The following is a 26,246-nucleotide window of genomic DNA, read 5'->3' as shown; positions in this document are numbered from 1 at the left end:
CCTGCTCCCCACAGGAGGTGTGGGAGCTGGCGGAGGAGGCTCTGAAACCCTGCACATCCCTGTGGGAGTGTGAATGTAAGAGTCCTTCCTGCCTGCAGCATCCCAGAGCCAGCGGATGCTGGTGGCCTTGGAGAGGTCTGCGGTGACCAGAGCTGCCAGCCAGAGTGATGTATCCTGTACACACAGAGCCATGGCTGATGCTGAAGGGATCACAGAAGTGGTATTTATGGACAGTGCTCCAAAACTTTAACTCCCCCTTCAGTCAGAGGGACAGGATTTAACCCCATCCTGAGATAAGGTGAATGTTTGGGATCCCTCACCAGGCTCTGGTCAAGCACTGGGAGCAGAGCAGGTATTTAGCAGAAGAGTCAAGCCTTGAAAGCCTGCTGGAGTGTGTACTGCTCCCCAGGCACTCCTCACTGCTTCCCTCACATCAGTCACCCCCAGGATGCTCACATCCAAACACTCCCAAGTATCACATGCCATGGGCACTCTGGCCTCACATGGCACCTTCCCTGGGCAGGCTGTAATAGCTGGTCCTCTGGAGTCCCTGGACATGAAACATGCTGGAGATCCTGGGTAGCAGCCAGTGCAGGGATCTCCCAGCCACAGTACCCACACTGACCCTGTGAGCACAGCTCCCGGAGGTGGAGGGTGCAAGGTGTCCCACAGGGACCAGCACAGCCCACAACAGTGGAGATGTTCAAGAATGCTCCTCACCCTACCAGAACCATCGATGACCGCTGAGGCTGCAAGGACAGCCCAGCCAGCGAGACATCCGCCTCCTTGGCCCTGCTTTCCCTCCCAGCTCAGCCAGTTCGGGCTGCAGGAGCTCCTCCAGACAAGCCTTGTCTCCCGGAGCCCTGCGGATGCTCTGCTCTGATAACCACTGACAGGCGCTTGTGGTGGGTGCCGCAGCGCCCCAGGCTGTGCCTCGTCACACACCATCACTCACCATCCCTGCAGCACCCTCTGCAGCCAGGGGCCGGCGGGCTGAGGGTCCTGACCAGCACACAGCCCACCGCAGTGCAGCCTTCTCCCTCCTCTGCTTGCAGCTGGCAGTGGAGGTGGCATCTCAGCGCTGGACCATGGTGCTGTGAGGACGAGGTGTCCCCTTCCCACTCCTGAGCACCAGAATGCATCCTGCACCTCGCTGCAGCCTGCCCCTCGCCGCAGTCCTGCTCTGCCTCCTCCTGCAGCAGCCGGGCAGCAGCAAGGCATGGAAGCAGCATGCCCCACGCCTTCGTCTCGCCTACAAAGGTAAGGGGGCTGCCCAAATGGGTGTCTTTGGGATCTGCATCCTGCTTGGGAGGGTTGGCAGAGCGTCCTATAGGCAGGGAGCGAAGGGGGCAGCCAGGCAGGCAGTAGCCCCACTGCTACAGCTGCAACATCTCCACATGTTGGGCCCTTGGGATGTTTTAGGGATGCAGCTCCAAGCACAGCACCTGAGGATGCTGCACTGGTGCTGCTGGCATCAGAGAAGGGTGCTGAGCAGGGAGTACCCTGCCCTGGTCCATCACAACATGGAGACCAGAAGGGACATCTCCTTCTGCTCAGACTCACTCTGGGCATCTTCTGGTGTGTCCTGGGCTGGAGCTGACCTGGGCAGCCCCAGGGGAATGTCCCCTGTCTTCATGCTCACAGTGCAGTGGGGACACTGAACCCCAGGCAGTGCTGCTGGCCCCTTTCCCTGCCTCCCACCAGCACAGTACCGCCCCAGCAGAGCCCTCCTGCTTTTACCCCTCCTTTCCTGCGAGGAGAGGCTGATCCTGTGCTGATCATTTCCCTTCTGCACTTCACCCTTCTCCCTGCACCTGTCTTGCCTGTTGAGACTGTGAGCTCTTCAGGGGAGGCACAGGTTGCTGATGCAAAGGAGGGGCTGCTTTCAGTGATCGGAAGGTGCAAGGAGAGCAGACTGACAGGGAGAGCAGTGCACAGCCCAGCAGAGAAGTGCAGAAAGGGAGCTTCTAGGGAAAGGGTCTCTGCAGGGGAATGACCTGAGCTTAGAGCAGAGCCCTGCAGCTGGTCACCCGGCCTTGGACCTGCAGCACAGGCTTGGCCAATTTACCTGCTTTCAGCTTCTCTAGTGTGAAAAAGAGCAACTTGCTTTGGAGGACAGGCAGCTCAGCACGTCCCCAGGGCTCAACCAGCCCTTCTACAAGCTGTGAGGTTGCAGTGCAGCTTTTCCAAGGCTATTGCACTTAAAGCTCTGGTGCCATCCTCTTGGCCTGCTCTATCACCCTGAGAAGCTCCTCTCCAGCCAGAGAGGTGATAGATGCCCTCAGCTTGTGACTGAAGAGAGCTGGACCTCCCAGGGATGCAGGATATCCCTGCAGGGAGTTGACCCTGCTGATAGCCCATACTGAAAACACGGTGCAGGGTCTGCCTTTCCTTGGAGCCAGAGGAGGCAGAGCAAGGCTGCAGGAGCACAGAGGGACTGCAGACTTCAAAGCTCCACAGTGTGCTGGGGCCAGACATGCCAAAAGCCCTCAAGTCTTGGGCAGAGGCAGAAGAGGAAGCTCCCAGCATCAGGAGGGCTCAAGGACAACGTGAACAATGGCAGGGGATGTGACTCACGGACAGCACGGGGCAGGTTCAAGGACACAATGCCTTGAGAAGTTTAGGTTTAAAACCCCCTAAAATAAATAAATAAAAGGAGGCCTTTGAGAGTACGTCTACAGGATCAGCCTTACCCTCAGATCCCAGCAGGGGGGAGGCAGGCAGAGCCCTTGGTGGGGCAGGAGGAGAAGATGCAAGAGGCTTGAAAGAAGGAAATGACAGCACCAAAGGCTGGGAGAGCAAAGGAAGGATGGGGCATGGGGCATGGGGCCAGGAACAACAGCAGTGGCTCCCACCCTGCCAGGGAGGTTTATAATAGCACACTAACAATCACTGCCTGTGAAAGGCAGCCTCTGGGTGCTCTGGATCAGGCTGTGTCAGCCCTGGTGCTGCTCGGAGCCAAGCCTCTCTTCTCCGAGGCCATGGAGCAGTGCAGCTATGCAGCGAGCCCACAGCATGCCTCCCAGCTCCTTTTACTGCAGTGACCAGGGCAGGCATAGCTAGGAGCTGGCAAATGGGTCTTCTGCCAGCCTCTGATCTGCAGCCAGCTCATCTGGGCAGGACCCAGAAGCCATCTCCATACAGCAAGTGGCTGGTGGGTCTCTGGTTATCGGCACCAAGCTGCACTGGCATCTCTTATCAGCCAAAAGCAGTGAGAGGCTGGAGCCAGGTTTAGCACCAAGCTTCCCCCTGGCTTTGGGGATGTTCTCCGAGGTCTGCCCTGTGTAATGTCTGGGGGAAGGGGAGAGGGCAGCCCTGCAGCACAGCCGGGCTGTGACCCCAGGAAGCCCAGGGTCGCCCTGCACGGAGGATGCTGTCGCTGAGGGGCAGGAGGAGATGATGGATGGGACAAGGCGGTTACAGTGGTCCTGACAATAAACAAAAACACTGCGGCCTTGGGAGACAATGAACACAAAGGAGAGGATGTTTCTCTGTGCTCACCCATCGGTTTAGCCACTGTGCGGCTGCTGCAAAGACCGCCTGGTTCCTTGCCTCGAGGTTGGGGTTTGTATCAAATGCCTTGTGTGTGTGGCACTCAACATCCCCTTGATGAGGGAGCAGAACTGCCACAGAGTCAGGCTCAGATCCCCATAGTCCATTAACCCTGCCAGAGGGCTCATGGTGCCAGTGCAGGGCAGCAACTCCTCCCAGGATCCTCCCATGGACTATCACAGCAGCAGGGAGGGCTCCTCTATCATCCTGCCTGACCCTTGCCTTCATACTTCAGGCAGATCTACTTAATTGCACCCATTGACCTTCCCTTCCACCCCAACTCAACTTCCCAATGACTTGCCCGGCATTTCCCCCCCGATTGGGCAGGTGCCGGCAGTGTTGGCAGACACAGGAGGGTGGGTGATGCACAGCAGCCCGCTTGGGACCCAGCAGTGACAATGGCCCACAGGCAGGGACAGGAATTCAGCTGTTAATCCCATTCAGCTGCTGGGAAATGGCTTGGAAATGTGCTGCCCTTTACCCATGGCACCCAGAGGAGAGCCCTGCGGCACCCAAGGGTAGGGGGAATGAAGTGGGGCTGTGCACAACAGTTGTGGGAACAGGAGGAGGGTCAGGAGCTCTCTGAGGCAGCCGGGAGCAGCTCCTGGCAGAGGAGGGTTTGTGTCCCACAGTAACTGGAGCCTGACCCTGGAGGAAGGGGAGAAGGAAGCGCCAGCTGGGAGCGAGCCTGGCTGCGGCGGATCCGGGCAGCGATCCCTGCCTGCTGCCTGCGGCCCAGCAGGTCCTTCCCCCGCAGGGACCAGCAGACGTCAGCGGCATTTCCAGCCCGCAGGCACTGGCCCCGCTTCCCCTCTGCCCTGGAAACGGGGTGGAAGGAAGAGAGACGCAGCCTCCGGGTCAGCCGGTTCCCTTCAGATGGAGCCATGCCCGTGCCCACGTACACCCCACCTGCACCTGGGGCTGCACGTCCACCCGTGACGCATCACCTGGCCAGCACTGCTCCCCTTGACAGCTTCCTCCCCTCTGTTCTGACACACTGCTCCAAGCCACATGATTTCGGGTCATTTCTCAGCCTGGATCTTATGGATCACCCTGGGGTTTCCAGCTGTGCTTCACCTCCCATCCAGCAGCAGTCTATCTCCATGTCCCCTTCCCATGGCCCTGTGTTTGCACCTTTTCCTGCACAGCACCAAAGGCAAGAGCCTTGCCAGTGTAGCCAGCCTGTCCCTAGCTGTATCCCACTGCCTTGGAAGAAGAAAGCAGTGTGCTGTAACTTCTGGAAGCTGTAAGGTTCAACCTCACTGCTGGCCTCCCCTGCCTTTATCCCTGGGAGCAGGAGCTCACTGGGATGACAGCTGCTGTGATCCCATGTCCGGTGCAGCAGTCGTTGTGGCAGTTCTGGGGGATGCTCACCCCAGCAGCCAGCCCCAAACCTGGTGCTGCACATCACAGCCCCAGGGGTGTTGTTTCAGGAGCAGTTAACCAGGAGACAAGAGCTTATTGTGCCTCTCACACACCCACGTGCCTGCAACTGTGCTGGAGGGGTCATGCTGGCCACCCCTGGCTGCTGCACAGGAGGGGCTACAGCCTGAGCAGCAGAGCCTTTCCCGCTGCCATGTCTCTGCTCCACATGGAGCTAGGTCCATGGCACACTAAAAGGCCTTGGAGTGGACAGAGGGAAGGTGTCCCAGCTGGGCTGTGGCAGCTGTGTTTCTACATAGCCTTCTCTTGGAGGGATGCTTTGCCCCAGCAGATAGCCAAAACCCATTTTTTATGTAAACTCTTTTGTTCTGAAGCCCAGAGAAACATGCCCGGAGTTACAGCAAGCAATTCTCCTCTCTTCTCAGCCCTCTCCCCATGGTTTCAGGGTGCAGAGGCTTTCGGACTCCAAGAGCTCCTCTGAAATGGAGCCTGGGCTCCTTGGGCCCCCAACCCTGCAAACCAGCCCAGGGCACGGTCAGCGCAGTTTTCCTCTTTGCAGGGGTGACTCACTGTTTCTTCCAGGTAGGCTCATGGGAGGAGGCTTCGTGATGAGCTTTGGGTCACCGAGATGGTGGGGTTTTGCTAGGGTATTGGCTGGAAAGTTAGATTCCTTTGGGCAGAGGTGGGTAGCCAGAGCTGTCCTGGAAAGGGGCAGCACTGGGCCTCTGGCTGCTTGTTGTGTTGCTCATGGATAGGTTTCTCTTTCTCCCACAACGTGCTCCACAGATCTGCTGAAATCCAACAGCTCTCGCCTGTTGCTGGCCTCTGGGGATGGGATGGATTTCCAAGCCCTTTTGGTGGATGAAGACAGGGCCTGGCTGATGGTGGGAGCAAAAAACCACATCTTCCTGCTCCACCTGGACCATCCCAGCAGGGAGCCTGAGAAGGTCAGTGCTAGCCCCTTCCTCCCCAGGAGCCGCTCCTGGTTCCATGCCGGGGTGTGGAGGTAGATGTGCTCTGAGCTGGGCTGCTCTAACGTCACCGGGGACACATTTACACCAGGATGTCCCAATCAGTAGGGTCAACCCATCCCTGGCCATGCTGAGCCCCGCTGGGATGGGTCGACGCCGAGGAGGGACAGGGCCAGGAGACCTGGGTGGACCCCGGTGCGGTGCAAGGGCAGTGCCTGGAGCCCTGTTATCCCACCTAATCCCTGCTGCTGCTGCAGGAGCTCCAGCAGCGAGACCACTAATGTCATCCCAAGACATCCTGCTGGCGGGTGCGCGGCTCCAGCCCAACAAAAGAAAAGCCCATTAAGGCGCTGCAGCCTGGCGTTCCCACGGGCTGGGATCCAGGATCTCCTGCCCACTGACGGGCGTGCCGTGGCCCACCCAGCCCTGACCCTGTGCCAGATTCCCTCTGAGCCTGTTTGCAGGCTGCCTGCCAAGCTCAGCCAGGCCCTGGGGACCCAAGAGTGTCAGAGCCACTGCAGAGCAGCCCCTCACCGTGTGCCTGAGCCTGGCAGCGCCCTTCGGCCGAGCATGTTCCCACCAGTGCCCCTGGTCAAGGAAAGCAGGGCTGCATCCTGGGGTCTTTGTGTTGCAGATTTTCTGGCCAGCCTCCCGGGAACAGGTCGACCATTGCCAGCTGGCTGGGAAGAATGTGGAGGTAAGCAGCTTACCACGGGTATTAAACACCAACATCACCTCAAAAGGGAGCCCTGCGCTCTGCCTGACATGAGGTTGTTGAGCCAGCCAGAATTCAGCTCAGCTTGCCAGCTGCCAGGGCAAGACCTGGCCGGGCTCCTGCATCCCGAGCAGACACACCATGGAGCTGGGCATGAGCGCCCAGACCTGGGCTCAGCCCAATAACAAACATCTCCCCTCGCGCAGACGGAGTGTGCCAACTTCATCCGCCTCCTCCAGCCCTTCAACAGGACCCACGTGTTTGCCTGCGGGACCGGCTCCTACCAGCCCGTCTGTGCCTTCATCCAGCTGGGAGCCCGGAGCAAGGTGAGGGACACCCTGGCCAGACCCATACCCACTGCAGATGGCAAGAGACCCCCCCTTCAGCAAGTGGGGGGTATAGGGAGCCCCGGAGCCAGGGGAGGGTGGCCGGCCAGCCTGGTGGTTCTTGGCACTTAGGTGGCCTTGCTGAGCATAGCAAGTAGCAGCCCTGGTGTGGCAGTGCCAGGGTGCCCTCCGTGGGGAAAGCACCAGGTCCTGGCAGCCCTCTCAAGGGACCTGCTCATCAGAGCCCAGCACTTCCAGCTCTTCTCCACATGTCCAGCTTTTTTCCAGGCTCCCCCATGGCTGACACCTCTCCTTTGGCTCTGGCAGGGTCCTGGAGCTCCCACCATGCGGTTGGTGACTCACTCCTTGGAGTCGGGGCGAGGACGGTGCCCGTACAGCCCCCATGAACCCTTCACAGGACTCCTTGTGGGTAAGAGGAGCGGGGAGCAGAGGATGCCGAAGGTGGGAGTGCTGGGAATGATCTGTGCTGGGAGGTGCTGGCAGCAGTGCCTGCTCCTGCTGTGGTCCTGGGCTGGTGCCCAAGTGTGTGTGAGCGAGAGGAGCCATCCTGCAGAGCCTGCTCCCAGCCCAGCTCGTGACCTTGTGGTTCCTGCACAGAATCACAAGTGCGGTTGTAGATGGAGCAGCGCACACACGGGGAGTGCAGCAGCAGCAGCAGCCTGCCCACCTTGTACCAGCGCTGAGGAAGGGCCAGGCAGCAGCTGTGCTGGGTCATGGGTCTGGAGAATGCTCCCAGACAGGCTCTGTGACCTCCACCCTCCCTGCACCTCTGGGGACACAGGGGAGACCTTCCAGGGAGCCTCCATCAGTAGCACCCAACCCACCCAGCACCCTTCTGACCCACAGATGGGGAGCTGTATTCTGGTACCTCCAGTGACTTCATGGGCAGCAGCGCTGCCTTCTTCCGGACCTGGGTCCATGGGGCTGAGCAGAGCTACATTCGGACGGAGCAGAACCAGGACCACTGGCTACATGGTAGGAACAGGGGCCATGGGGGCTCTCCTGCCTGCTGGGGGGAGGCTGGGGCCAGCACTGGGCCCAGAGCTCAGTGGTCTGGTTCTCTTCACCTCTGCTGGGGGAGGCACTGATGAAGCCTCAGCCGGGACTCAAGCTCCAGCACGCACTCTGCAGCCTGAGCATCAGGAATGGGGCTCTGCCATGGGGCTCCCTCTGTACCCTCAGCATCTCACACTGCTCCCAAGGGCAGTACCACAGGGTCAGATCAGGGCACAGGGACATGTTGTGCTGTTCCTTCCTCCTGCAGAGCCTGCATTCGTCGGTGCCTACGCCATCCCTGATACCTACAACCCGCATGATGACAAGGTCTACATCTTCTTCCGTGAGACAGCCATGGAAGCCGGGCAGTGGGAGAGGAGGCACATCCACGCCAGGGTGGCCCGGGTCTGCAAGGTCAGTCACCAGAGGCCAGCAGGCCATGGCTGGGTGTCCCATCAGGTAGGATTCACCTCCTCAGGGCCCAGCTGGGTCCAACAGCAGGACATGAGGGTGACAAAGAGCAGAGGGCTCAGGGCTGAGGGTGACCTGATATGGGGATGGAGGAGCGTGAGGTGTGGGGGAGGCTCAGAGAGGGCTGAGCCTGCCTGTTGGTGCTCAGAACGACGTTGGAGGGAAGCACAGCCTCATCAACCGCTGGAGCACGTTCCTCAAGGCCCGCCTGGTGTGCTCCATCCCCGGGCCCCACGGCACCGAGACACACTTTGACCAGCTCGGTGAGTGCACAGCCCAGCCTGCAGCCAGAGCAGCACTGCCATGGCTGCTCCTCCCAGCATGCCCCAGGGAGGTGGGACTGACACTGAGGATGCCCACTACATCCCCTGTACTGGCGCTCCAGCTCCTGTGCCTCACATCCACCCGTCTCGTTGCAGAGGATGTTTTCCTCCTGCGCACCCGGGATCCCCAGAACCCCCTCATCTTTGGGCTCTTCACGGTCTCCAGGTGAGCAGGGCTGTGCTACCCCCTACCTGGGGCAGTGCAGATCACCAGCCACTCGCCAGTGCTGCTCCATGGGGAGATGGAGAGCCCTGGATGGGCAGGAGGGCAAGACTGGCACCCAGCTGGCAGAGGAAAGGCCACCAGCCAAGTCACTGCTTTCCCTGCTGCTGATTCACCAATCCACCTGCCAAGCCACCAGGCTTGGTGTTGGCATGGCCAGCAGCTGCCCAGGCTGGACCGGCTGTGCCAAAGGGACTCCATGCACAACCCCAGGGCTGACAGGAGGTGGATGGGCTCAAGGGTGTCCCCGTGGAGCAGCAGGGACACTGACAGCCCCATGCTCCCCACAGCGGTGTCTTCAGTGGCTCTGCTGTCTGCATCTACTCCATGGCTGCCGTGAGAGCTGCCTTCAGCGGCCCCTTCGCACACAAGGAGGGATTTGACTACCGCTGGGTAGAATACAAGGGCCGTGTTCCCTATCCCCGCCCTGGCACGGTAAGGGGCTGGGGAGCAGGGTGGGAGGGGGCAGGACAGAGTGGCCTGGCCCTGATGCAGCCTTCGTGCCTCCATGCAGTGCCCCAGCGAGACATATGACCCCCTTCTGCAGTCCACCAAAGACTTCCCCGACGAGGTGATCAGCTTCATGCGCACCCACCAGCTGATGTGGGAGCCCGTGTACCCACAGGGCCGCCAGCCTGTCCTGGCCAGGGTCAATGTTCCTTACCGGCTGCGGCGCCTGCTGGTGCACAGGCTGGAGATGGAGAACCGGCACTACGACGTGCTCTTCCTTGGCACAGGTGGGAAATCACACAGCCCTGGCGATGCTGTCAGCGCAGGGATGCTGTCACCACAGGGATGCTGTCAGTGCATGGCACACCGGCCCTGACAGCTCCTTCTCCCGCTGCATTCACAGATGAAGGTAAAGTCCTGAAGGTGGGGCTGGCCGGTGGCGTGAGCCGTGGCACCGAGGTGATCAGCCTGGAGGAGATCAGCGTCACTAAGGTACGGGAGGCCAGGGCTGGACCACACATCCTCCCCTCACCCTTTGGCATCCTTCCTTCAAGCTCCTGCAGCAGGTTGCTGGCATCTCTTGTGTCCCTCGCCTCTCTGCCAGTGGCAGCCCATGCAATTACCATGGAGGGGAAGCAGGAGCACTAGAGCCACATCATCTCTCAGCTCTCGATCCAGTCCCTGGGGGCATAGGGGAGCACACCAGAGCTTGAACTGAAATGGGGGGGCTGAGCCCAGGTTTGAAAGCGTGGCTGCAGGCAGGGCCACATGGAGCAGAGCCAGCCCAGGCTACTCGTATGGAGCTGGTGGAACTGGGAGCAGGGACCTGGGCCAGGGTCCCAGCCCCACTGACAGGCTGGGGCACCCAGGAGGTGCTCACAGGGCTGGGGCACCTAGGATGTACCCACAGGGCTGCAGCACCCTCTCCTTCCCCTCCAGGTGCCTTCTCCCGTTCTGGACATGAAGCTGTCACCAAAGAGGGTGAGTCCTCCCTCCTGCCCCAGCCTCTCTGCCTGGGTGCCTTGTCCCCAGGGCTTGCATGTTTAGGGAATGGGATCCTGCCAGGGCAGCCTCGGGGGTCTCTGCCTCACACTCCCCCTGCTTCCCACTGCCCCTACCCCAGCACGGCAGGTTCCGCACCTTGCCCCAGTCCCCAGCCATGGGTGCTGACTGGTTCTGTTCTTGCCTGAGCAGCAGGAGCTGTTTGTGAGCAGCACCCACGGGCTGATCCAGCTCTCCCTGTACCGCTGCGAGCTCTACGGCAAAACCTGCACCGACTGCTGCTTGGCCAGGGACCCTTACTGCACCTGGGACAGCAGGACCTGCGCCCCACACGTGCTCACCGAGAAGAGGTGAATGTGGACCCGCACCAGCCCTGCTGCTCCCGTGCAAAAGGATGGTGTTTGGAGCAGGGACGGGCGAGCTTTATCCATCAGCCCAGACCCCTACTGCCCCTCTGCCCTCCTTTCTCTGTTGCTGCTCTGCCATGAGGGGTCCCACAGCCCTGTCTGCTGCCCCACAGGCGTGCCCGCTGCCAGGACGTGCTAAAGTCTGACCCGCTCAGCCAGTGTCAGGACACCGTAGAGGGTGAGCACCAGCCCCAGCCTCCCCGGGGAGCCCGGTGCAGGCACCAGCTCTGCCCAAGGCCAGCACAGTGCTGGGATCCCGGTGTCCACCGCAGAGCCTGTGCCGAGTGCTCCGTGCTTCCCTCCTTCCCCGCCTGCCACACACAGCTCCCGTGCAGGGTACTCACCCTTCCCCTGTCCTGTCCCGCACAGGGACCGCTGCTGTGGAGAAGCTGGTGTTTGGGGTGGAGAAGAACTCAACCTTCCTCGAGTGCCTGGCGCGCTCCCCGCAGACCACTGTGCGGTGGCTGGTGCGGCACGGCGAGGAGACGGGCATGAGCGAGGTACGAGGGCAGTGGAACGAGGCGCAGGGGTGGCTCTGTCCCAGGGACTGACCCACGGTGCTCTGCCTTTGCCTCAGGTCAGGAGCAACGGGCACTTCTCGGTGCTGGAGCAGGGGCTGCTGATCCGGCAGCTGGCTCCGGAGGACGCGGGCACCTACGAGTGTCAGGCCATGGAGCGCTTCTTCTCCCGGCCCCTCACCCGGTACAGCCTCCGCATTATCAGGCACGAGGCCATGGAGCTGCCACCTTACAAACGGAGCAAGGGAGCCGAGCTGGGAGGGACCCACCAGAGCCCCCGGCCCCGCATTGACCTGCACCCCGGCTACAAGGGCTTCCCGCGGGCCCTGGGGGCACCGGGCACCAGCCTGGACGTCTACTGCAACGCCCTGCGGCTGCAGGAGAGGCAGCGGCAGAAAGCCTGGCACCAGAAGTGGCAGCACCCATCCCCGGACAGCAAGAGTGGCCGGGTGCGGCGGCACCGCCAGCCCCTGTGAGGGGCAGAGGAGCAGGGGCCGCCCGCCGCTCCCTCCCCGCTCCGCCCGGGGCCCTTCTCGCTCACAGGATCAGCTCCAAGACGCCTCAGCTTCCTGTGCACAAAGCGCCTCGCTGTTACTACCTCAAACCTGCCAGTCCCCTCCATGCTCTCTCCACAGGGCACACTGGGGCCAGGGCACGCAGCCCCTACCGGCTCCGGGACTCAAAGCTACTTACACCCTGCAGAATATTTATTCTCCCTGTTTTCCCCTGGCCCTTCATGACAATTGTTATCAGCAGCAATAATAAGCACAGAGGACAGAGAAGGGAAACGGTGAGCTCCCGTAGATGGCTCTTCAACACACAGCAGCATTCAGCCCTGACGCGGACATCGTGCCCCCAGCCTCCCTCCCTTCCACAGGGAGCAGGCTCCGGTGGGATGCTCACTTGGGTGGCTGCACAGGTACCAGTGGATTCCAAACGCCACTGGAGGTAGCAGGGCACAGCTCCTTGTTGGGCCTGGGCACCTGGGGTTTGAAGAGATGCCCACACCCAGCTCTGCTCCACTTCAGACCACACCAGCTGGTTGATTTTGACATGTATTTTGCAAAAACAAATGAAAGAGAGCCACCAGGCAGTTATACCAACTTACAATTTATTATTTTTTTAAAAAATGACATGAAACACAAGTAAAAATAAATACATCATATAAACAATAAATTGTTCAAAGTCTCTGTTCTGGGAGATCAGGCGAGCGCGTCCCATTCAACACAGAGAAGAGGGAAGCACACGATCATGCGTGGGGCCATCCGACCAACCCACCCTGCTAGCGAGACTCCTCTTTCCAACCACAAAAAGACAGGCCACAAACTAAGGCGGTAGTGAAAAAGAAAGGAAAAAAACAGAAAAAGAACCCCAAACCAACAGAAAACCCCAGATGAGACTCAGCGATGGATTCCTTCAGGCTCCCTGGGTCTGCCAGAGACTGCAGCTCCGAGCCTGGTGCCACAAGCAGCCCTGTGGTCTGGGAGGCGGCAGGTTGCTCTCCCTCCCTTCCACCATGTCCCCTTGAAGGGAGCACTTGCTCTGAGTCACAAGGAGCCATCACCTCACTGTATCCTAACTGGACTATGTTCCCCTCTTAACCTCTGCCCCCCGCCCCAGCCCTCCCCCCCCGGTACTTCCAAGACTGGATTAACAAAGTTCACTCCAGTGTGGCGAGAAACACCAGCCATGAAGGTATTTGCTGTACTTGTCCCTGTTGGCCTGGAAGCCACCCACAAACCAACAGCAATTCTCTTGCATTCACCAATTTGCTGACATCATTAAGCCAAAATATGAAGTGAAGCCCCCATGGAAATCGCATCCTTTGCTTGCTGGAATATCTTCTTTCTACGAGTACCTGCATCCACCCCACCCTGGCACCCCAGGGAGGTCAGTGTGCAGCAGATCCTGCCCAATCCATGGGCCAGGCTGGGCTGCGCTGCCCTCTCCCCACAGACCTTCCCAATACCCCAAGGGCCACTACCAGTAGGAAGCAACAAGAACATCAAGACTGAGGCACAGCCACAGTCCCTCTCCTTGCCCAGGGCATTATGTCCTGCAGCAGTACCCAGCCTTCACCCAACTGTGCCCAGGAGTGGAAACCTCCCACCTTAAAGAGGAGGGCTGAAGGCTGGGTGCCAATGTGGGGGGCAGCTGGACACCCCCACGGCCCTGTGCTCAGAGATCTTCTTTAGTGTCCAAACCCCTCAGCAGAGTCCTGCACTGACACCCTCAGCATCACCCACAGCCCTGCTGCCAACTGGCAGCTGCTTCCATCCGGTCATTGGGAGATAAAAATTCAGCAGCAAAAGCAGAAGTTAACCCGTGCAGGGAAAGCTCCTGTTCTGGGCTCAGGGAAACCCAGACAGAACCCACTGCAGCACAACCACATGCTGAAAAAGAATAAAATCTGGGGAGAGCAGATGAGGGGGAGAAGAAGTTCCATGGGAGAGAGGCTTTAGGGCTCAGCGAGGTCCCCCCACTTGGAAAGCCCCATCATAACCTGCACACCATCATGGTCTTTGTGGGGTGGAGGAAATCCTGCCCACCACGCTGCAGGTGCCTCTGGTTGCCTTGGAGCACCCCCAGCTGCTGCCAGCCCCCAGCCAGGGTATCACTATTACCTCTGTGACCACCTCTCTGCCGAGGCTCTGAGGGAGTGCACGGGGCTGATGAGGGGGACAGAGGTGCTGCATGGCCCCACCGTGCTCAGGACAGGAGGCTGGGGCTCTACTTGGGTGCTTGCAGTGCAGGGTCACCATGCTGTGGCTGCCTGGAGCCACAGATGTATCCCAGCATAAGGAAGCCACTGTCAGCTGGTTGCATTGGGGGACGGACACAGCACAGGAGGGCAATGAGGGGTCTTTAAGCTGCCATGGCCATGCAGGAGCCAGAAGAGCCCTTGCACTTCACCCTGAACTGCCAGCCCATTGCACAAGCGTGCACCCTGCAGCAGATAAGTGCTGGCCACTGCCAGCTCCTTACAGCCACAGGGCTTGGGCTGTGCCAAGGAACCCCCCGGAGGTCAGACAACAGCATGGGATTCATCAGGGCCTGCTGAGGAAGCCCCGGGTGCTCTCCTGGAGAGGCAAGGAGCAGAGAAAACAGCACAGGTATCACATCTAGAGCTGCAGTGCCAACTGCCCCAGCCGCAGCTTTATGCCCTGTCCCAGCACAGAGCCACAGAGGACTTGGGAGGGTCCCTCAGATGAACCCCACTGCCCTGACTGCCACCCATGAGGACAGGGGCTGCAGCAGGGCACTGGTGAGGGGCTGCTCCCACTCCGGCCTCCCACATGCACCCGCAGGTCTCAACGCTTGCTACTCTCGACAAGGAAAGCCCTTGCCTAGGTCCATTCCCAAATCCACTGGAAAACTGACAGCCTCACAAGAATGCAACGGACATCTGGGCAAGCTCGTCATACAATCAGTGTCACAGGGTTGTGCATGAGGTGGACACACACAGCACAGGAGGGCACGACTCACAGATGCAGCACTGTCAAGTCTTTGGAGAAACTTGCATGAACACCATCAGTTAATTTGCTTTGTTACTTTTGTGGGGGGGTTTGATTTTTATTTCCATGGTGCATCCAAAGACAAGTTGTCCAGCAGTTTGCTCAGAACCCCTCGGTTTTCAACTCCTAGGATATGTTAAAGAAGAAAGCACTATTTTAATGTTTGGGTTTTTTTTTTCAAAAAATAATTAAAATAATTTGCATAGCTAAACTGTTGATCTAAGGCTTCTATGAATGGCGTGGTTATGTTTGACAGACAATGTCCATTGAACAGAGAAAGATACTAGGAAAGTCCCATAACATCTTTTATTATGATTTTGTAGTGCATGCGTGCACACCCCCCCCCCCCTCGCTCAGGAAGGGAGGTCCCAATCTTCCATCGCCCCTTTGATGGAGGATGTCAGGACATCCTGCCCTTTCCTACTAGTTGGTCCCAGCAAACACCAGTGACTGCAGCTTCCACAGCCCAAGAGGTCTCCTACAAGCTACCAGTGCTCTAAGGTCCCAGGAACATCCCACACAAGGAAGGGAGCACATCTGCCTGGTAACGCCCAGACGCGACACAGATTCCTGGATTCCAAGTCTTCATCCTAACAAGTTCACACAGTCACACACACCAAGTCCAGCTGCAGTTGAGTAGCCCAGCCTCTCCTTAGGAGCCCTGCACCCAGGTAAGCAGCCAGCATGTTTGCTGTCAGGGCTAGGGCCAGCCTCTGCTCCCATGCGCAGAGCAGGTCTGAGCCAAGCACAGGAGCTCTGCCTTCCTAACTCTGCATGTCCCACAGCCCTTCTCCTCACTGGGAATGAGCATGGGAGGCTTTACAGCCTTTCTACTTGCCCCAACACAACAGGAGGACTCCATCCTCTTTCCAGCTGCTGCAGAACACGCAGAGCAGCTCCTCCCTGCTCTGACATGATCCCCTGATGGGCACATCCAGCCAACATGACACTGCTCAGAAAGAGGTAACCTCCGCAGCTGGCCCTGCTTCTAGGCTATGCTTTGGTCAACCAGCTGCTTCTCCCCACATAGACAACCCAACAAACAACCACTGCATGATGGAGGCCAGCATTTTATTTTTTAATATGGAAATTAATTTAAAAGTAGAAAGAAAGACTCCTCCAAACAATAAATATTATGCCTTCATGAAATAAATTAATGTAGAGATTCTGTGCAGGGGGAAGTTGCTACAATCAGATTCAACAGCAACTAGCACTGGGTCCAGTGTGTGTGTGTCCCCCCAACCTTCTCCCTTGCCTTGAACTGTTCAGAAGCAGCAGGGAGCCCACCTCCCGTGGTGGGCCACAGCTGGGTGAGACATGGCCATGGAAAGCCACAGAACCAGGGAAGTCGCTAGGATTCCCCTCTGATGGCCACTGAGACATCTGGGATTGCTCCACTCATCTGGCACACAGAGCTGGCATCAGAACCACAGGACCAACCTACCTTGGACGTGACCCCCCCGAAGGGTCCAAGGGAGCCCCCACCAGAGCCCTGCCCTCACCACTGTGGCAGGGGCTGCCGGGAGACCTCACACTAGTTCCACGTGAATTTGAAGAGGATCACAAATTGTTTGTGGGGTGTTTTGTTCCTTTTTTTTTTTCCTCTTCTTTTTTTCACATCAATCCCACCCCCCCCATACATGATGTAGAAGCCCCCCCACTCCCTCCCCAGTAAAAACACTTCGTCCCCAACCTCTGCTGGAGTCACCCCCCCCACCCCCAGCCCACACCTCCCGGAGTGAGAGAAGTTCACAGATAAGGCAGTTCGTGTGAAAGGGAGTTCGGCCCTGCCAGTGGTCAGGCCTGTGCCTCCAGGCCTGAGAAGGGCTTTGATTCGCAGCACCAAGCCTCCCCCTTCCAGACAAGACAGAGAACAGTGACAGACAGACAGACAGAGCATGGGAGGGAGGCACTCCTATGGTTTGCATTGCTGCTCCCCTCCTCCCCTGGCTCTTGCTCCCCCCGGCCCTCAGGCCTCATGGGTCCACTCTATCCTCCTCCCATCTCCCAGCTCCTAATACAGTTCGGATCCTTGACAGCTAAAACAACAACAAAACAAAATGAAAAGAACAAAACCACCCCCACGCCACACCCTTCGCATCTTTCTCCACCCGCTGCCGTGGCCCAGAGGGGAAATCCTGTCTCCCAAAAAGGTCCTGCAACTTTTGCCTCCTGGCAGAGCTGAGACTGAGCAGGAGCTGGGCCCATTATTTCCCTGTGATCTCTATAACATCGTCGTCTTTGTCCTCGTCATTAGAGCTGCATCCCACCTCTGGGACCTCCTGGGTTTCAAACTGAGGCACCTGGGACCGAAGGAGGCCCCCAGCCGGGTAGCCCGAGTGAGGGGACATGTAGCCAGGGTAGGCAGATGCCATGCTCCTGGGAAGGCTGCTAGGCAAGACGGGGGCTGGGAAAGGAGCAAACATCCTGGGCTCGGGCAGGAGTGACTGCGTGAAGGGAAGCGAGTAATTGGGCAGCACCCCTGTCAGAGAAGGGTTTAGCATGAATGAGGGGACGCTGGCGGTGACTGAGGTAGCAGCAGAAGAGCTGGCGGTGCCGGCTGTCAGCAGAGGGTCAGTAGTCACAGGGAACACCAGATGAGGGTCTGGGAGTAAATTGGGCAGCTGGTAATAAGAGGAGCTAGTGCCCATGTATAAGGAATTTCCTGGTTGGGAGGCAAATGGATGGGTTAGGTTGTGGTTTAAAGAGACAGGAGGCATGGTGAACCCACCAGAGACGGGGTACCCGTGTTCGTACGGCTGCACGGACGATGGCAACTGCCGCTTCTTCTGCTGCCTGCGGGCTTGCTCCTCTGGAGCTGATGGTGAGGTTGACTTGCGCTTGCTGCCCCGTAAGTCCAACACTGAGTGGGCATCCATGTGCTGGCTGGTGGCTGGCAGGGCTGAAGACACGGAGGGAGGCATGCAGTGAATCCCCACATGCTGCTCGGCTCCTCGAGCTGCTAAGCTGGGTGCGTTGTCCGTACGGGCAGGGAGGCCTTGCACTGCGTTGGTGCTGGGAGAGCTGTGCCGGGACTCCCGGGCAGCCGCTGCCTCTGCGTACTGCTGCAGCTCACTGATGATCTCGGGGCTGTCAGGGGATATGGGCCGAGTGAGCTCCTCCGTGCTGGGGAGCTGCGGTGATGAGGCACTGTGTCTGCCATTGCTTGTGGACTCCAGTGATGAGCTTTGGGAGCCTGGAAACAAAGAGATGGAGGAGGTGAGAAAGACAACCTTGGAGAAAAACCTGGGGGCAGAGAGGCAACAGCAGAAAGGAAGGTGGGGAGGATCGTGGGGAGACTGTGGGGCCTGCTCTGAACACAGGCATGATGGAACATGGCCAAGGAACACCACCCCAGACACTCAGGTAGGAAAGCATGTAAGTAAGCCCCACATAGCGCTCACAAGCCCCTACCTGAGGCAGCTGTTCGACGGTCTTCATTGCCCTTTGGCTTCCCAGTGGTCCGGATGGCAAAAATCCGCCCATCGCTGGTCCGGATATACGTCCCTGGAACAGAGGCAGAACAACTTCATTCATCCTGAATCCAGGAGCCTGTGAGACTGCCTGGACAGGAATAGTACAGCAGTGCTGCATAAGGCCAGCCCACAGATCATGCAGGGAGGTCAGTGAGGGGTTTCTGTCCCCTTCCTCATTCCTCACTCCTCACTTCCACTTTCAGCTTTCCTGTGTTGGAGCTCCCCCTCCCAGTGTGCTGTGGGAGAGAAATGTGGAACTTCATGCTTGAGACTAAGTTTGCTCTGGGAGCACCAGGAAGTGTTTCGCTGCCACAGTATATGCAGTATGTGTTGTGAAAATGAGACACCAAGCCACAAAGTTCAACAGCTCCTCTCAAAGGCATGAGCAGCCACTGCTGCAATAGTCCTGACACATCAGCTATGGCAGCACACCCAAAGCATGGGCTGCAAGCAAGCCACTGAAAGTCTAGATCTCCTCCCCTTCTTGTTTCTTTTCATCTTGAGGGACTGATTCATCCTTTTACATCCTTGTCTTTGCTAATTAGCATTGGCTAGGACCCTATCCACAAGTCTTACCAAGACAGAGCCTTACCTTTCGTCCCTCGGATGATGTGGATGCTTTCTCCAGCACTGATTCTTGCCTGTACATCAGTGGATGTGTTCGTACCAGGAATCACAATATCTGGCAGTGGGGAAGAAACAGAACAGTGCTCATGAAATCACACACCAGCCACAGTCAGGAGTGGGGAGGTGCACCACCAAACCCTTTAGCTTCAATGCAGTCGTCTCTTCTATATGTGCTGCTAGAACCAAGCCCTGGGTTGATTTCTGAGCAGCATCAGAAGGGAGCAGGGGCTCAAGGAAGCAAAAACCATGATGCTCTGGCACAGCATCTCCCCTGTTCCAACAAGGACAATTGGTGACAGTACTTAAGGCCCTCTAAAGGGAAATTCACTCTAAACAACCCACCAGACCCACCCCCTTTGCACACCTGCAGGGAAAGTCCCCCAGGTACAGAGGAACCATTCAAATGCAGAGGTAGTATCAGTGGTTCTGATGCTCACAGCCCATGTGGGCATCAGCAACTCACCCTACTCCTCAATTCACCATGGGCATCGCAACTCAACTCACTGTGAACATCAACCACTCACCTGTGGTGGTGACAATCTTCTGCACAAAGACACCAGCTCGCTGTAGATAGTTGATGGGAAAGTTGACAGCAGGGTTGGAACTTGAGGTTGATCCTGCATTGCCTATGGGGACATGCCGAGGCATCATAGGAATGGGAGTGGATTGAACTGGGCGGACACTTGCCACTGGCTTGTCCTCACCCTTGAGGACTGGTCGCCTAGTGAGAGAAGAAGGAGGAAAGTGCAGTGCCCCAAATGACAGGGATAAGCATCCTCTGCCTCTTCATTTCATGTCTACAGCACAGAAAGAAAAGGAAGAGGCAGGTACTCACCAGTTCCTCTGGCTAAAGGCAGGGATGCTCGTCAGACTCTGGTCACTGGCTGGATAATACTGTGCGTAGGACGGCCGGGTATAGGGGACGGATGCTCGCTTTTCCTCCTCGTAGCTCTTCTTGGCTGCTTTCTTCTCTGCCTTGGTAAGCTTGTGCTCCTTCCGGTCGATCAGCAGTGACTCATGCTGAAAAGGCTCCTGCAACCCCACAGCACCGAGGTTTTGACACCAACACACCACAAGAGGGAACCAACGTGCCTCAAATGGCAGCCACGCGGTTCCTGCATCAGCACTGTCTCCATCCCAGGCAGGAGGAAGAGGAGAGGGGAGCTGGAGGCAGAGCTGGGCATGGCAAAGCATGCGTGGGGCAATGCTTGGATCTGACCAAAGCTCAGCTTGAAGAGTAAGAGAGACAGCTAAGCCATCACTAAGCCTGCCCAGCCAAAGTCATTGCTTACCATGAGCACACAGTAAAACCCACAAGCCAAAGGCCAGGCTGAGCACAAGCACACAGACTATCAAGACACTAGCCATGGCACTCAGTCACAGGCCCACTCTGCAGCACCACCCTGCCAGGGGAACTCTTGACAACGCACGCAAGTTCTGGCTGTCAGAGCTCTGTTTTAAAGCCACACCAGAAAGAGAGGTGGCAGCAAGCTGGGACATGCCACTGCCACCTTCCCACCCAGCACCAAGTTGAAGAAAGGGATGCCCTACAACCTGCACCCAAACCTAATCAGGACAGAGGTGGCTCTAAATGTGCAGAAGATATTGCAAGGCTCTTAGGGGCCTCTGTAGAGGATTTTTTACCTATTTGCACCAGCACACACATGTATCCTCCTGGCCACCATGTCCCCATCACACAGCCAGACTCCTTCAGACCTACTCCTGCCTGTGCCAGCAAGGAAGAAGGCTGGTCTTACCTTGGTGATGAGGTGAGGATACTTGAGACAGGCTAATTGTAGAACAGACTCCTTTATCTTGCTTGGATTGAGGGAGAGCTGAGCAGGGTCAGATTCCTCTTCCACAAAATGCAGCAGGTTCTCCACCTCCCGTCGAGTAAAGTTCAACACTGGGTTTAGATCATCCACCACCCGATCTGGAAAAGACAAGGAGCGGAGTGAGCAGAGAAAAGAAGTGATAAGTAGTGCTGCTCTTCCTACACTCCTGCCCTAATAGAGCTCTCTCATTGCCATCTGCATCATCCTCAGAAGCCTTCTGCAAATGTCAGGGCAGGAGGAAAAATCATAAGCCACGTTCAGAGATAAGCCTGTTTGACCAAATCAGGCTGACAAATGCCTTTGTCCTCCACACTGCACAAAATCACTGGGCTCCTAGCATACACAAACATGAAGCTAATTACAGATGATGTCCTGTCTCACATCACAAAATGGAAAGCATACAAGCCCTGAGACAGAACTGCAGCTATGTCAGTATGTGCCCTCCCAAAATTCCCACTAAAAAAGCTCAAGTTAATAACTAGGAGCTGAAATTTTCATAACTCTCTGGAGTTGAAAGCTCAGAAATACAGCAATGGTCCCTCGCTCACAAGATCCTGAAAGTTTTCCTTTGACACTCGTTTCTGCACACAGGGCAAATGGAGCACATGGAGAAAACATCCATAGCCAGGACTCTCCTGGGAGCCAGGCCAGGAGCTGCCAGGGGTCTTCACCTTAAGTGCAAGACAGCATACTGATCACGCTGGGCTGCTGCCTCTGGAGTTAGATTTCGAGACAAAAAAGGATATGGGCAGCAGAACTCTTTCTGGGTCACCCCAACCCCCAGCTGCATGCTCTACGAGAGCAGCTTGACAGCCGGCACAAGCCAGCACAAAAGGTATTTCTGGTACAAGCGCAGGTCAGAACTGGAATGAATTCATTATTCTTGGCCCTTAAGTAAGGACTATCAGTCAAAGGTATCAATACGTATTTTAATTTCATTATATTCCCCCTCTTGCTGCTGGAGAAATTGAAGTACAGAGCTATTTAATAAGTAATGTCCAGTTTAAGACAGGTTGTGCACAACCCTGCTGCAGGATGCTGGCTCTATAACCCCTACTGCTCTGCCATGAATTGCTTATAGGATGTCATGTCACTCTTAACTCGCAAATGTCAAACACAGCCCTAGGATAGTATCTCTGTCACTTCTTTGGCTGTCTGTTTCTCAACCTTATAAAAACAGAAGTTATGAAAACCACAGAAATGGGACTTTAAGGATCTAAAAGGCCTGAAAACCAAGAGTGGAGTGCCATGTGCCTCAACATTACCTGACATGCCCTGCTTGGAGATCTGACGGTCATAGATCTTCTTCTCAAGAGTGTAATCAGAAACCAGTCTGTAAATGTGGCATGGCTTCTTCTGCCCGTAGCGGTACACTCGACACACAGCCTGGGCATCATGGCACGGGTTCCAAGAAGCATCAAACACAACGACTCTGTTTGCTCCAATGAGGTTAACACCCAAACACCCAGCACTGGAAATGAAAGGCAAATTTCAAATTGCTGCCTCGGCCAATTTTCAAAGCTTCTAAGCAGGGACAATCATCATAGCCAAGAGTCCATGAAAAGTCCATGAACATTCCCTCCGATCATGCAGGTAATTTCAAACTCATGTTTGATTTCCAGGACTGTTGTTAAGTGTTGCAGAGGACTAAGGCTAAAATTCTACATCCCTAGGGAATTCAGAAGCAGATGGCACTATCATCTCATAGAGTCTTGAGAGCATGTTATGAAGAAACCTAAGAACTGAAACCTCATATGCATACAGAGCATCAGTGTGCGAGTCCTCCACTCTGGCTTTCTGCTCCAGCCAACTTACCGTGTGGACAAAAGGAAGAGCCAAACAGAGGTGTTGCTGAGATCATTAAACTGGTTAATCAGTCGTTCCCTTTCTGAGGCAGAGGTGCTGCCATCCAGTCCTGAGAAGGAAATTAAAGACACATTTAAAAGCTCTGTATGTTTGGGGGAATCCCATCAGAACAAACCCACTTCCCAAACACTGAGCTTTGTAAATTGCTCCCAACCAATTACAGGTCTTCCTCAAGTCACGCACTCCAGGACCTCAGCTCTGTATCTCTAATTTGCCCAGCCAGGCAGGTGCAACACAGTCAGCCAGGCTGGGATTTGTTCAACTGAAAGATTAAGTGAAACATTACTCAAGCTTGGCAAGACCAGGACTGGGAGAGCTACAAAACACCCAGCCCATTAAGGTTCTGTATTAGGCAAGATGGATAGCAAGCAAGAACAGCAGGAACAAGAGAAAGCCTTTGGCAAAACCCCAAAGACTGGATTTAAGCACAGAGAGTACTGGTCTAAAGGAGTGCAGGGGGGTATTGTATCTCTGTTCCTGGGCAGCAGCTTACTTCTGGCAGCTCTGCAAAAATCAGAACACCATATTCACTGCTCCTCTCAGTCCTGGCTTGTAAAGTAGCCACACAAAACAACAGCCCATGCCAGAACAAGACTTAAAGCTGGGGAAGAGGGGAGGAGGAATTCACAGCCCTGAGCTAGTGAAAGCATTCCACAGTGACTCTGGCTTGGGAAGCAAGATCTAGAAGATAGCCAAATGGGAAATAAAAAGTATCTTTTGCAACTTAAAAAAGCACTAGTAGTTGAGTTGCTAAATATGTCTAACATCTTCTAAACAAGGTGTTGATAAGAGGATTTAGAAATTATCAGTTATTTGCTACCTAACTGACTTTGTCTTCTCAAGCACCTAAAGTAGGAAATCTGAAAGAAACTTCATCAGAAGAATGCTTCAAAAGAGCATTTTGATGCACAGGGACAATTACAAGGTGGTAGGTGACTTTCAGGAATTAGTCCATCACAGAGGATCAAACAATGTCACCTCAAAAGAGAGGATTGGCTGCACTCACTGTAATAGTTGATGTTTCGGACCCAGTTGTGAACTCCTCCATCTGAGCCTGGAGGACTCGGCATCGGTCTCTTCGCCAGAAACTCTTCAATGACAGATAAGGTAGACAAGCTCTGGCTGCAAAATCAAGATCTCTGTTCAGGAGAAAGCCTCCATAGCAGCAAAGGTGGAGAATCAGAACTCTTTCCCAACCATGCCAGCACTGGTGGTTGTCAAGCCCCATTTGCAGCAGCACACCTCCCAGTAATAAATGACAGTGGCAGAAGTATAAAATCCATGGAGAAAAAACAGGATTTAATGCAACAAAGGAGAAAAGGGGAACTGCCACACTATTCACCTTGTGTAACAACCTCCTAATACCAGGAGGGGTCCAACTACTCCAGCATTTAGTGAATGTAGGATCAGTGGTTGAAACTTTGCTTACCTGAAGACCAAGATCTTGTCTCCAAGCTTCACACTTTCTTCAATTAAGTGGAACAGTAACACCATCTTAGGTGAGTTCTCCAAGACTCCTGTCTGGTAATCACACAAGATGTCTTTGGCCTACCAAGAAACAGGAGACTATTACAGGTGGAGTTGCTCATTCACTGTTCAGTTCAACAGTGAATGTTGGTGAGAGAAATAAGTCATTGCAGAGAGGTTACAGACATTCAGTTGGTCGAGGTGACAATGTTACTCCCAACTACTGCTGCCTACTTCACATTCCAGAAGCTCCAGATGACAGACTTCTTGGAGTATGGATGAATGAGCATCCTCTTAACCTCTCATGATTCTTTATCCCAAGATCTCTCCTCCAGCCCACTAAATTTACCACCATCTTATCTAGATTAAACTTTACCCTAACACCTTTTTCAAACAACGAAGTCCACATCCTTTTTGGTCAGATGAAATCAATGGTATAAAAGAGTGCTGCCTGCACTCCAGCCTCAGGAGAGTCCCCCAAACCCCACCCTAACACCTTGCAGACATGCTTAGCAAGATGCCATGTGGTAAAGAGAAATTCCCAACTCTTAAAGAGAAGAGTACTTTCTTTGTCCTACTTCAGAAAAATGCCTTAACAAAAAGAGGTACAGTCTTCCAAAGTACCTAACTGATGTTTATCATTACACGCCAAATGAGTTTTCTACCAGTGGTACTCACCCACTCATAAGTAACGACCTGATTTGCTCTCTCCTGGAAAGGGTTGAAGCCAACGCTCTGAAGGAACTTGCTGTTGGTAGCTTCTCCAGCTGGTGATGCCAAAGCATTACTCTCTGTTTTGACTTTAATTCCCTGAGGCTGGCAGCGGGAATTAGTATTTGCTGTGCCAAGGTCATCCACATCTAAATCCTGCTCGTTTGCTAGATTCTGCTTTTGCAGAGCTTCATATAACACATCTGGATGGTTCCAGATCTGAAGGGGTAACAAAAGAAAGTGGTTAGGCCTGCGCTGGCCTGCTGTTTGCCAATGATTGTGGACTGAAAGCTCCCACACCTATTTGAAGGAAAGAAGTAATAGTTCAATCATCTCACCATCCCCACATGGAACTGCAAGGCACTGCAAAGAAAACAAGTCTGACTGCATTAAGGTAGTGAAAACAGAAAACATGACTCTGCCACAACACAAGGTATAAACCGTCTTAACTCAGGCTATCCCAACTTTAAAACTGCTCAGTTCTTTCCTTGAGAACAAACCAAAGGCCACTGTGCACCCCACATAGCACAAACACAGAGGAAGCTGCTTGTTTGCACTGCAGCAGGTAAATAGATAAGGTACCAGCTGATGGCTGCAGGTTTCTTACACAAATATGAAAAAGACATTTAACATCCCTGCACCCCAGTTCTGAAAGTGGGTATAACAATTCTGCTGGGCCACTGCAGGGCACTCTGGGGAGAGAAGATGTGCCTGGTCAACCACATTTCGACCTCCTGTTTTGACTCCTATTCTTGGCTTTCCCTCACATCCTACAATATTTCTTTACATCTCCTGCCAAAACCTACCTTACAACAGACGCAGAAAGCTTTGAGTGGGTTGAGTCCCAGCCAGCCACTGTTGCCTGCATCTCGGAACCGGTTCATGAACTCAGTATAAAGGGCCCGCTGGATCTTTGACAGACGTACCAAAATGACATGTTCTTCCTTAGATGGGAGCTGAACCTTCAGCACACTGTGGCCTCGCCTGTGGAGGAAATAAAGAGAGAGGTTAATAGAGGGAAGGGAATTTCCCAATCTGATCTCTCTGTGGGTGCCTGCAGGGTAAGATTTTGACTTCTTGCCCACCTGGCTGCAAGGAAAAAGACCTCTAGTTGCATACTTCTCTAATGCACAACGCTTCCAAGATACTCTCCCTGCAGCCAAAACCAACTGTAAGCACAATTACAGAGCTCTCAAATGTTATAGTCTTCTAGCACAGGTCATGGGGTTAAGAGGGTGATGAAGTCCTGCTTTCCATGATCTCTTTTTAGCTCTGCCAATGATTAAAATCTCCATCCAAATCACTGGTCCAGCATCTTAGAACCCTCATCTGAGAAACAAAGCTCATTTGTTTCCAGAGCGGTGGAGTCACTGTCACTTTTCATGACTGAA

General features: G+C 55.3%; 2 protein-coding genes across 3 annotated transcripts in view; one reads left to right on the top strand and one right to left on the bottom strand.

Moving 5' to 3' along the window:
* Positions 1-966: 966 nt before the first annotated feature.
* LOC308225013 (semaphorin-3D-like) lies at positions 967-12,945 on the top strand. Of its 2 annotated transcripts, XM_080625460.1 has the most exons (17): positions 967-1,260; positions 5,722-5,882; positions 6,541-6,603; positions 6,828-6,947; positions 7,275-7,377; positions 7,815-7,943; positions 8,233-8,378; positions 8,584-8,698; positions 8,855-8,924; positions 9,272-9,416; positions 9,496-9,718; positions 9,835-9,923; positions 10,371-10,412; positions 10,626-10,783; positions 10,954-11,018; positions 11,210-11,340; positions 11,418-12,945. In XM_080625460.1, exons 1-17 carry the CDS (start codon positions 1,137-1,139, stop codon positions 11,832-11,834), a joined length of 2,301 nt encoding a protein of 766 aa, XP_080481586.1. In that variant the 5' UTR covers positions 967-1,136; the 3' UTR covers positions 11,835-12,945. The 2 variants fall into 2 exon arrangements, with proteins under 2 accessions (XP_080481586.1, XP_080481585.1); XM_080625459.1 differs by having other exon boundaries at positions 8,584-8,924.
* A 4,131-nt stretch (positions 12,946-17,076) lies between these two features.
* RAD54L2 (RAD54 like 2) overlaps positions 17,077-26,246 on the bottom strand; it is a gene marked incomplete at its 5' end in the record, with an annotated part of 43,899 nt that continues 34,729 nt past the window's right edge. The window contains 12 exons of the mRNA XM_080625670.1: positions 17,077-18,069; positions 18,288-18,380; positions 18,942-19,031; positions 19,501-19,697; positions 19,812-20,008; positions 20,734-20,909; positions 22,077-22,282; positions 22,627-22,726; positions 23,684-23,799; positions 24,107-24,225; positions 24,823-25,074; positions 25,662-25,839. Coding sequence (XP_080481796.1) covers positions 17,081-18,069; positions 18,288-18,380; positions 18,942-19,031; positions 19,501-19,697; positions 19,812-20,008; positions 20,734-20,909; positions 22,077-22,282; positions 22,627-22,726; positions 23,684-23,799; positions 24,107-24,225; positions 24,823-25,074; positions 25,662-25,839 — 2,713 coding nt within the window. The 3' untranslated portion in view covers positions 17,077-17,080. The remainder of the gene's footprint in view (positions 18,070-18,287; positions 18,381-18,941; positions 19,032-19,500; positions 19,698-19,811; positions 20,009-20,733; positions 20,910-22,076; positions 22,283-22,626; positions 22,727-23,683; positions 23,800-24,106; positions 24,226-24,822; positions 25,075-25,661; positions 25,840-26,246) is intronic.

The sequence above is a fragment of the Psittacula echo genome (genome assembly GCF_963264785.1).
Source record: "Psittacula echo genome assembly, chromosome: 9".
NCBI classification, from domain to species: domain Eukaryota; kingdom Metazoa; phylum Chordata; class Aves; order Psittaciformes; family Psittacidae; genus Psittacula; species Psittacula echo.
This window is presented reverse-complemented; position numbering and strand designations above follow the sequence as displayed.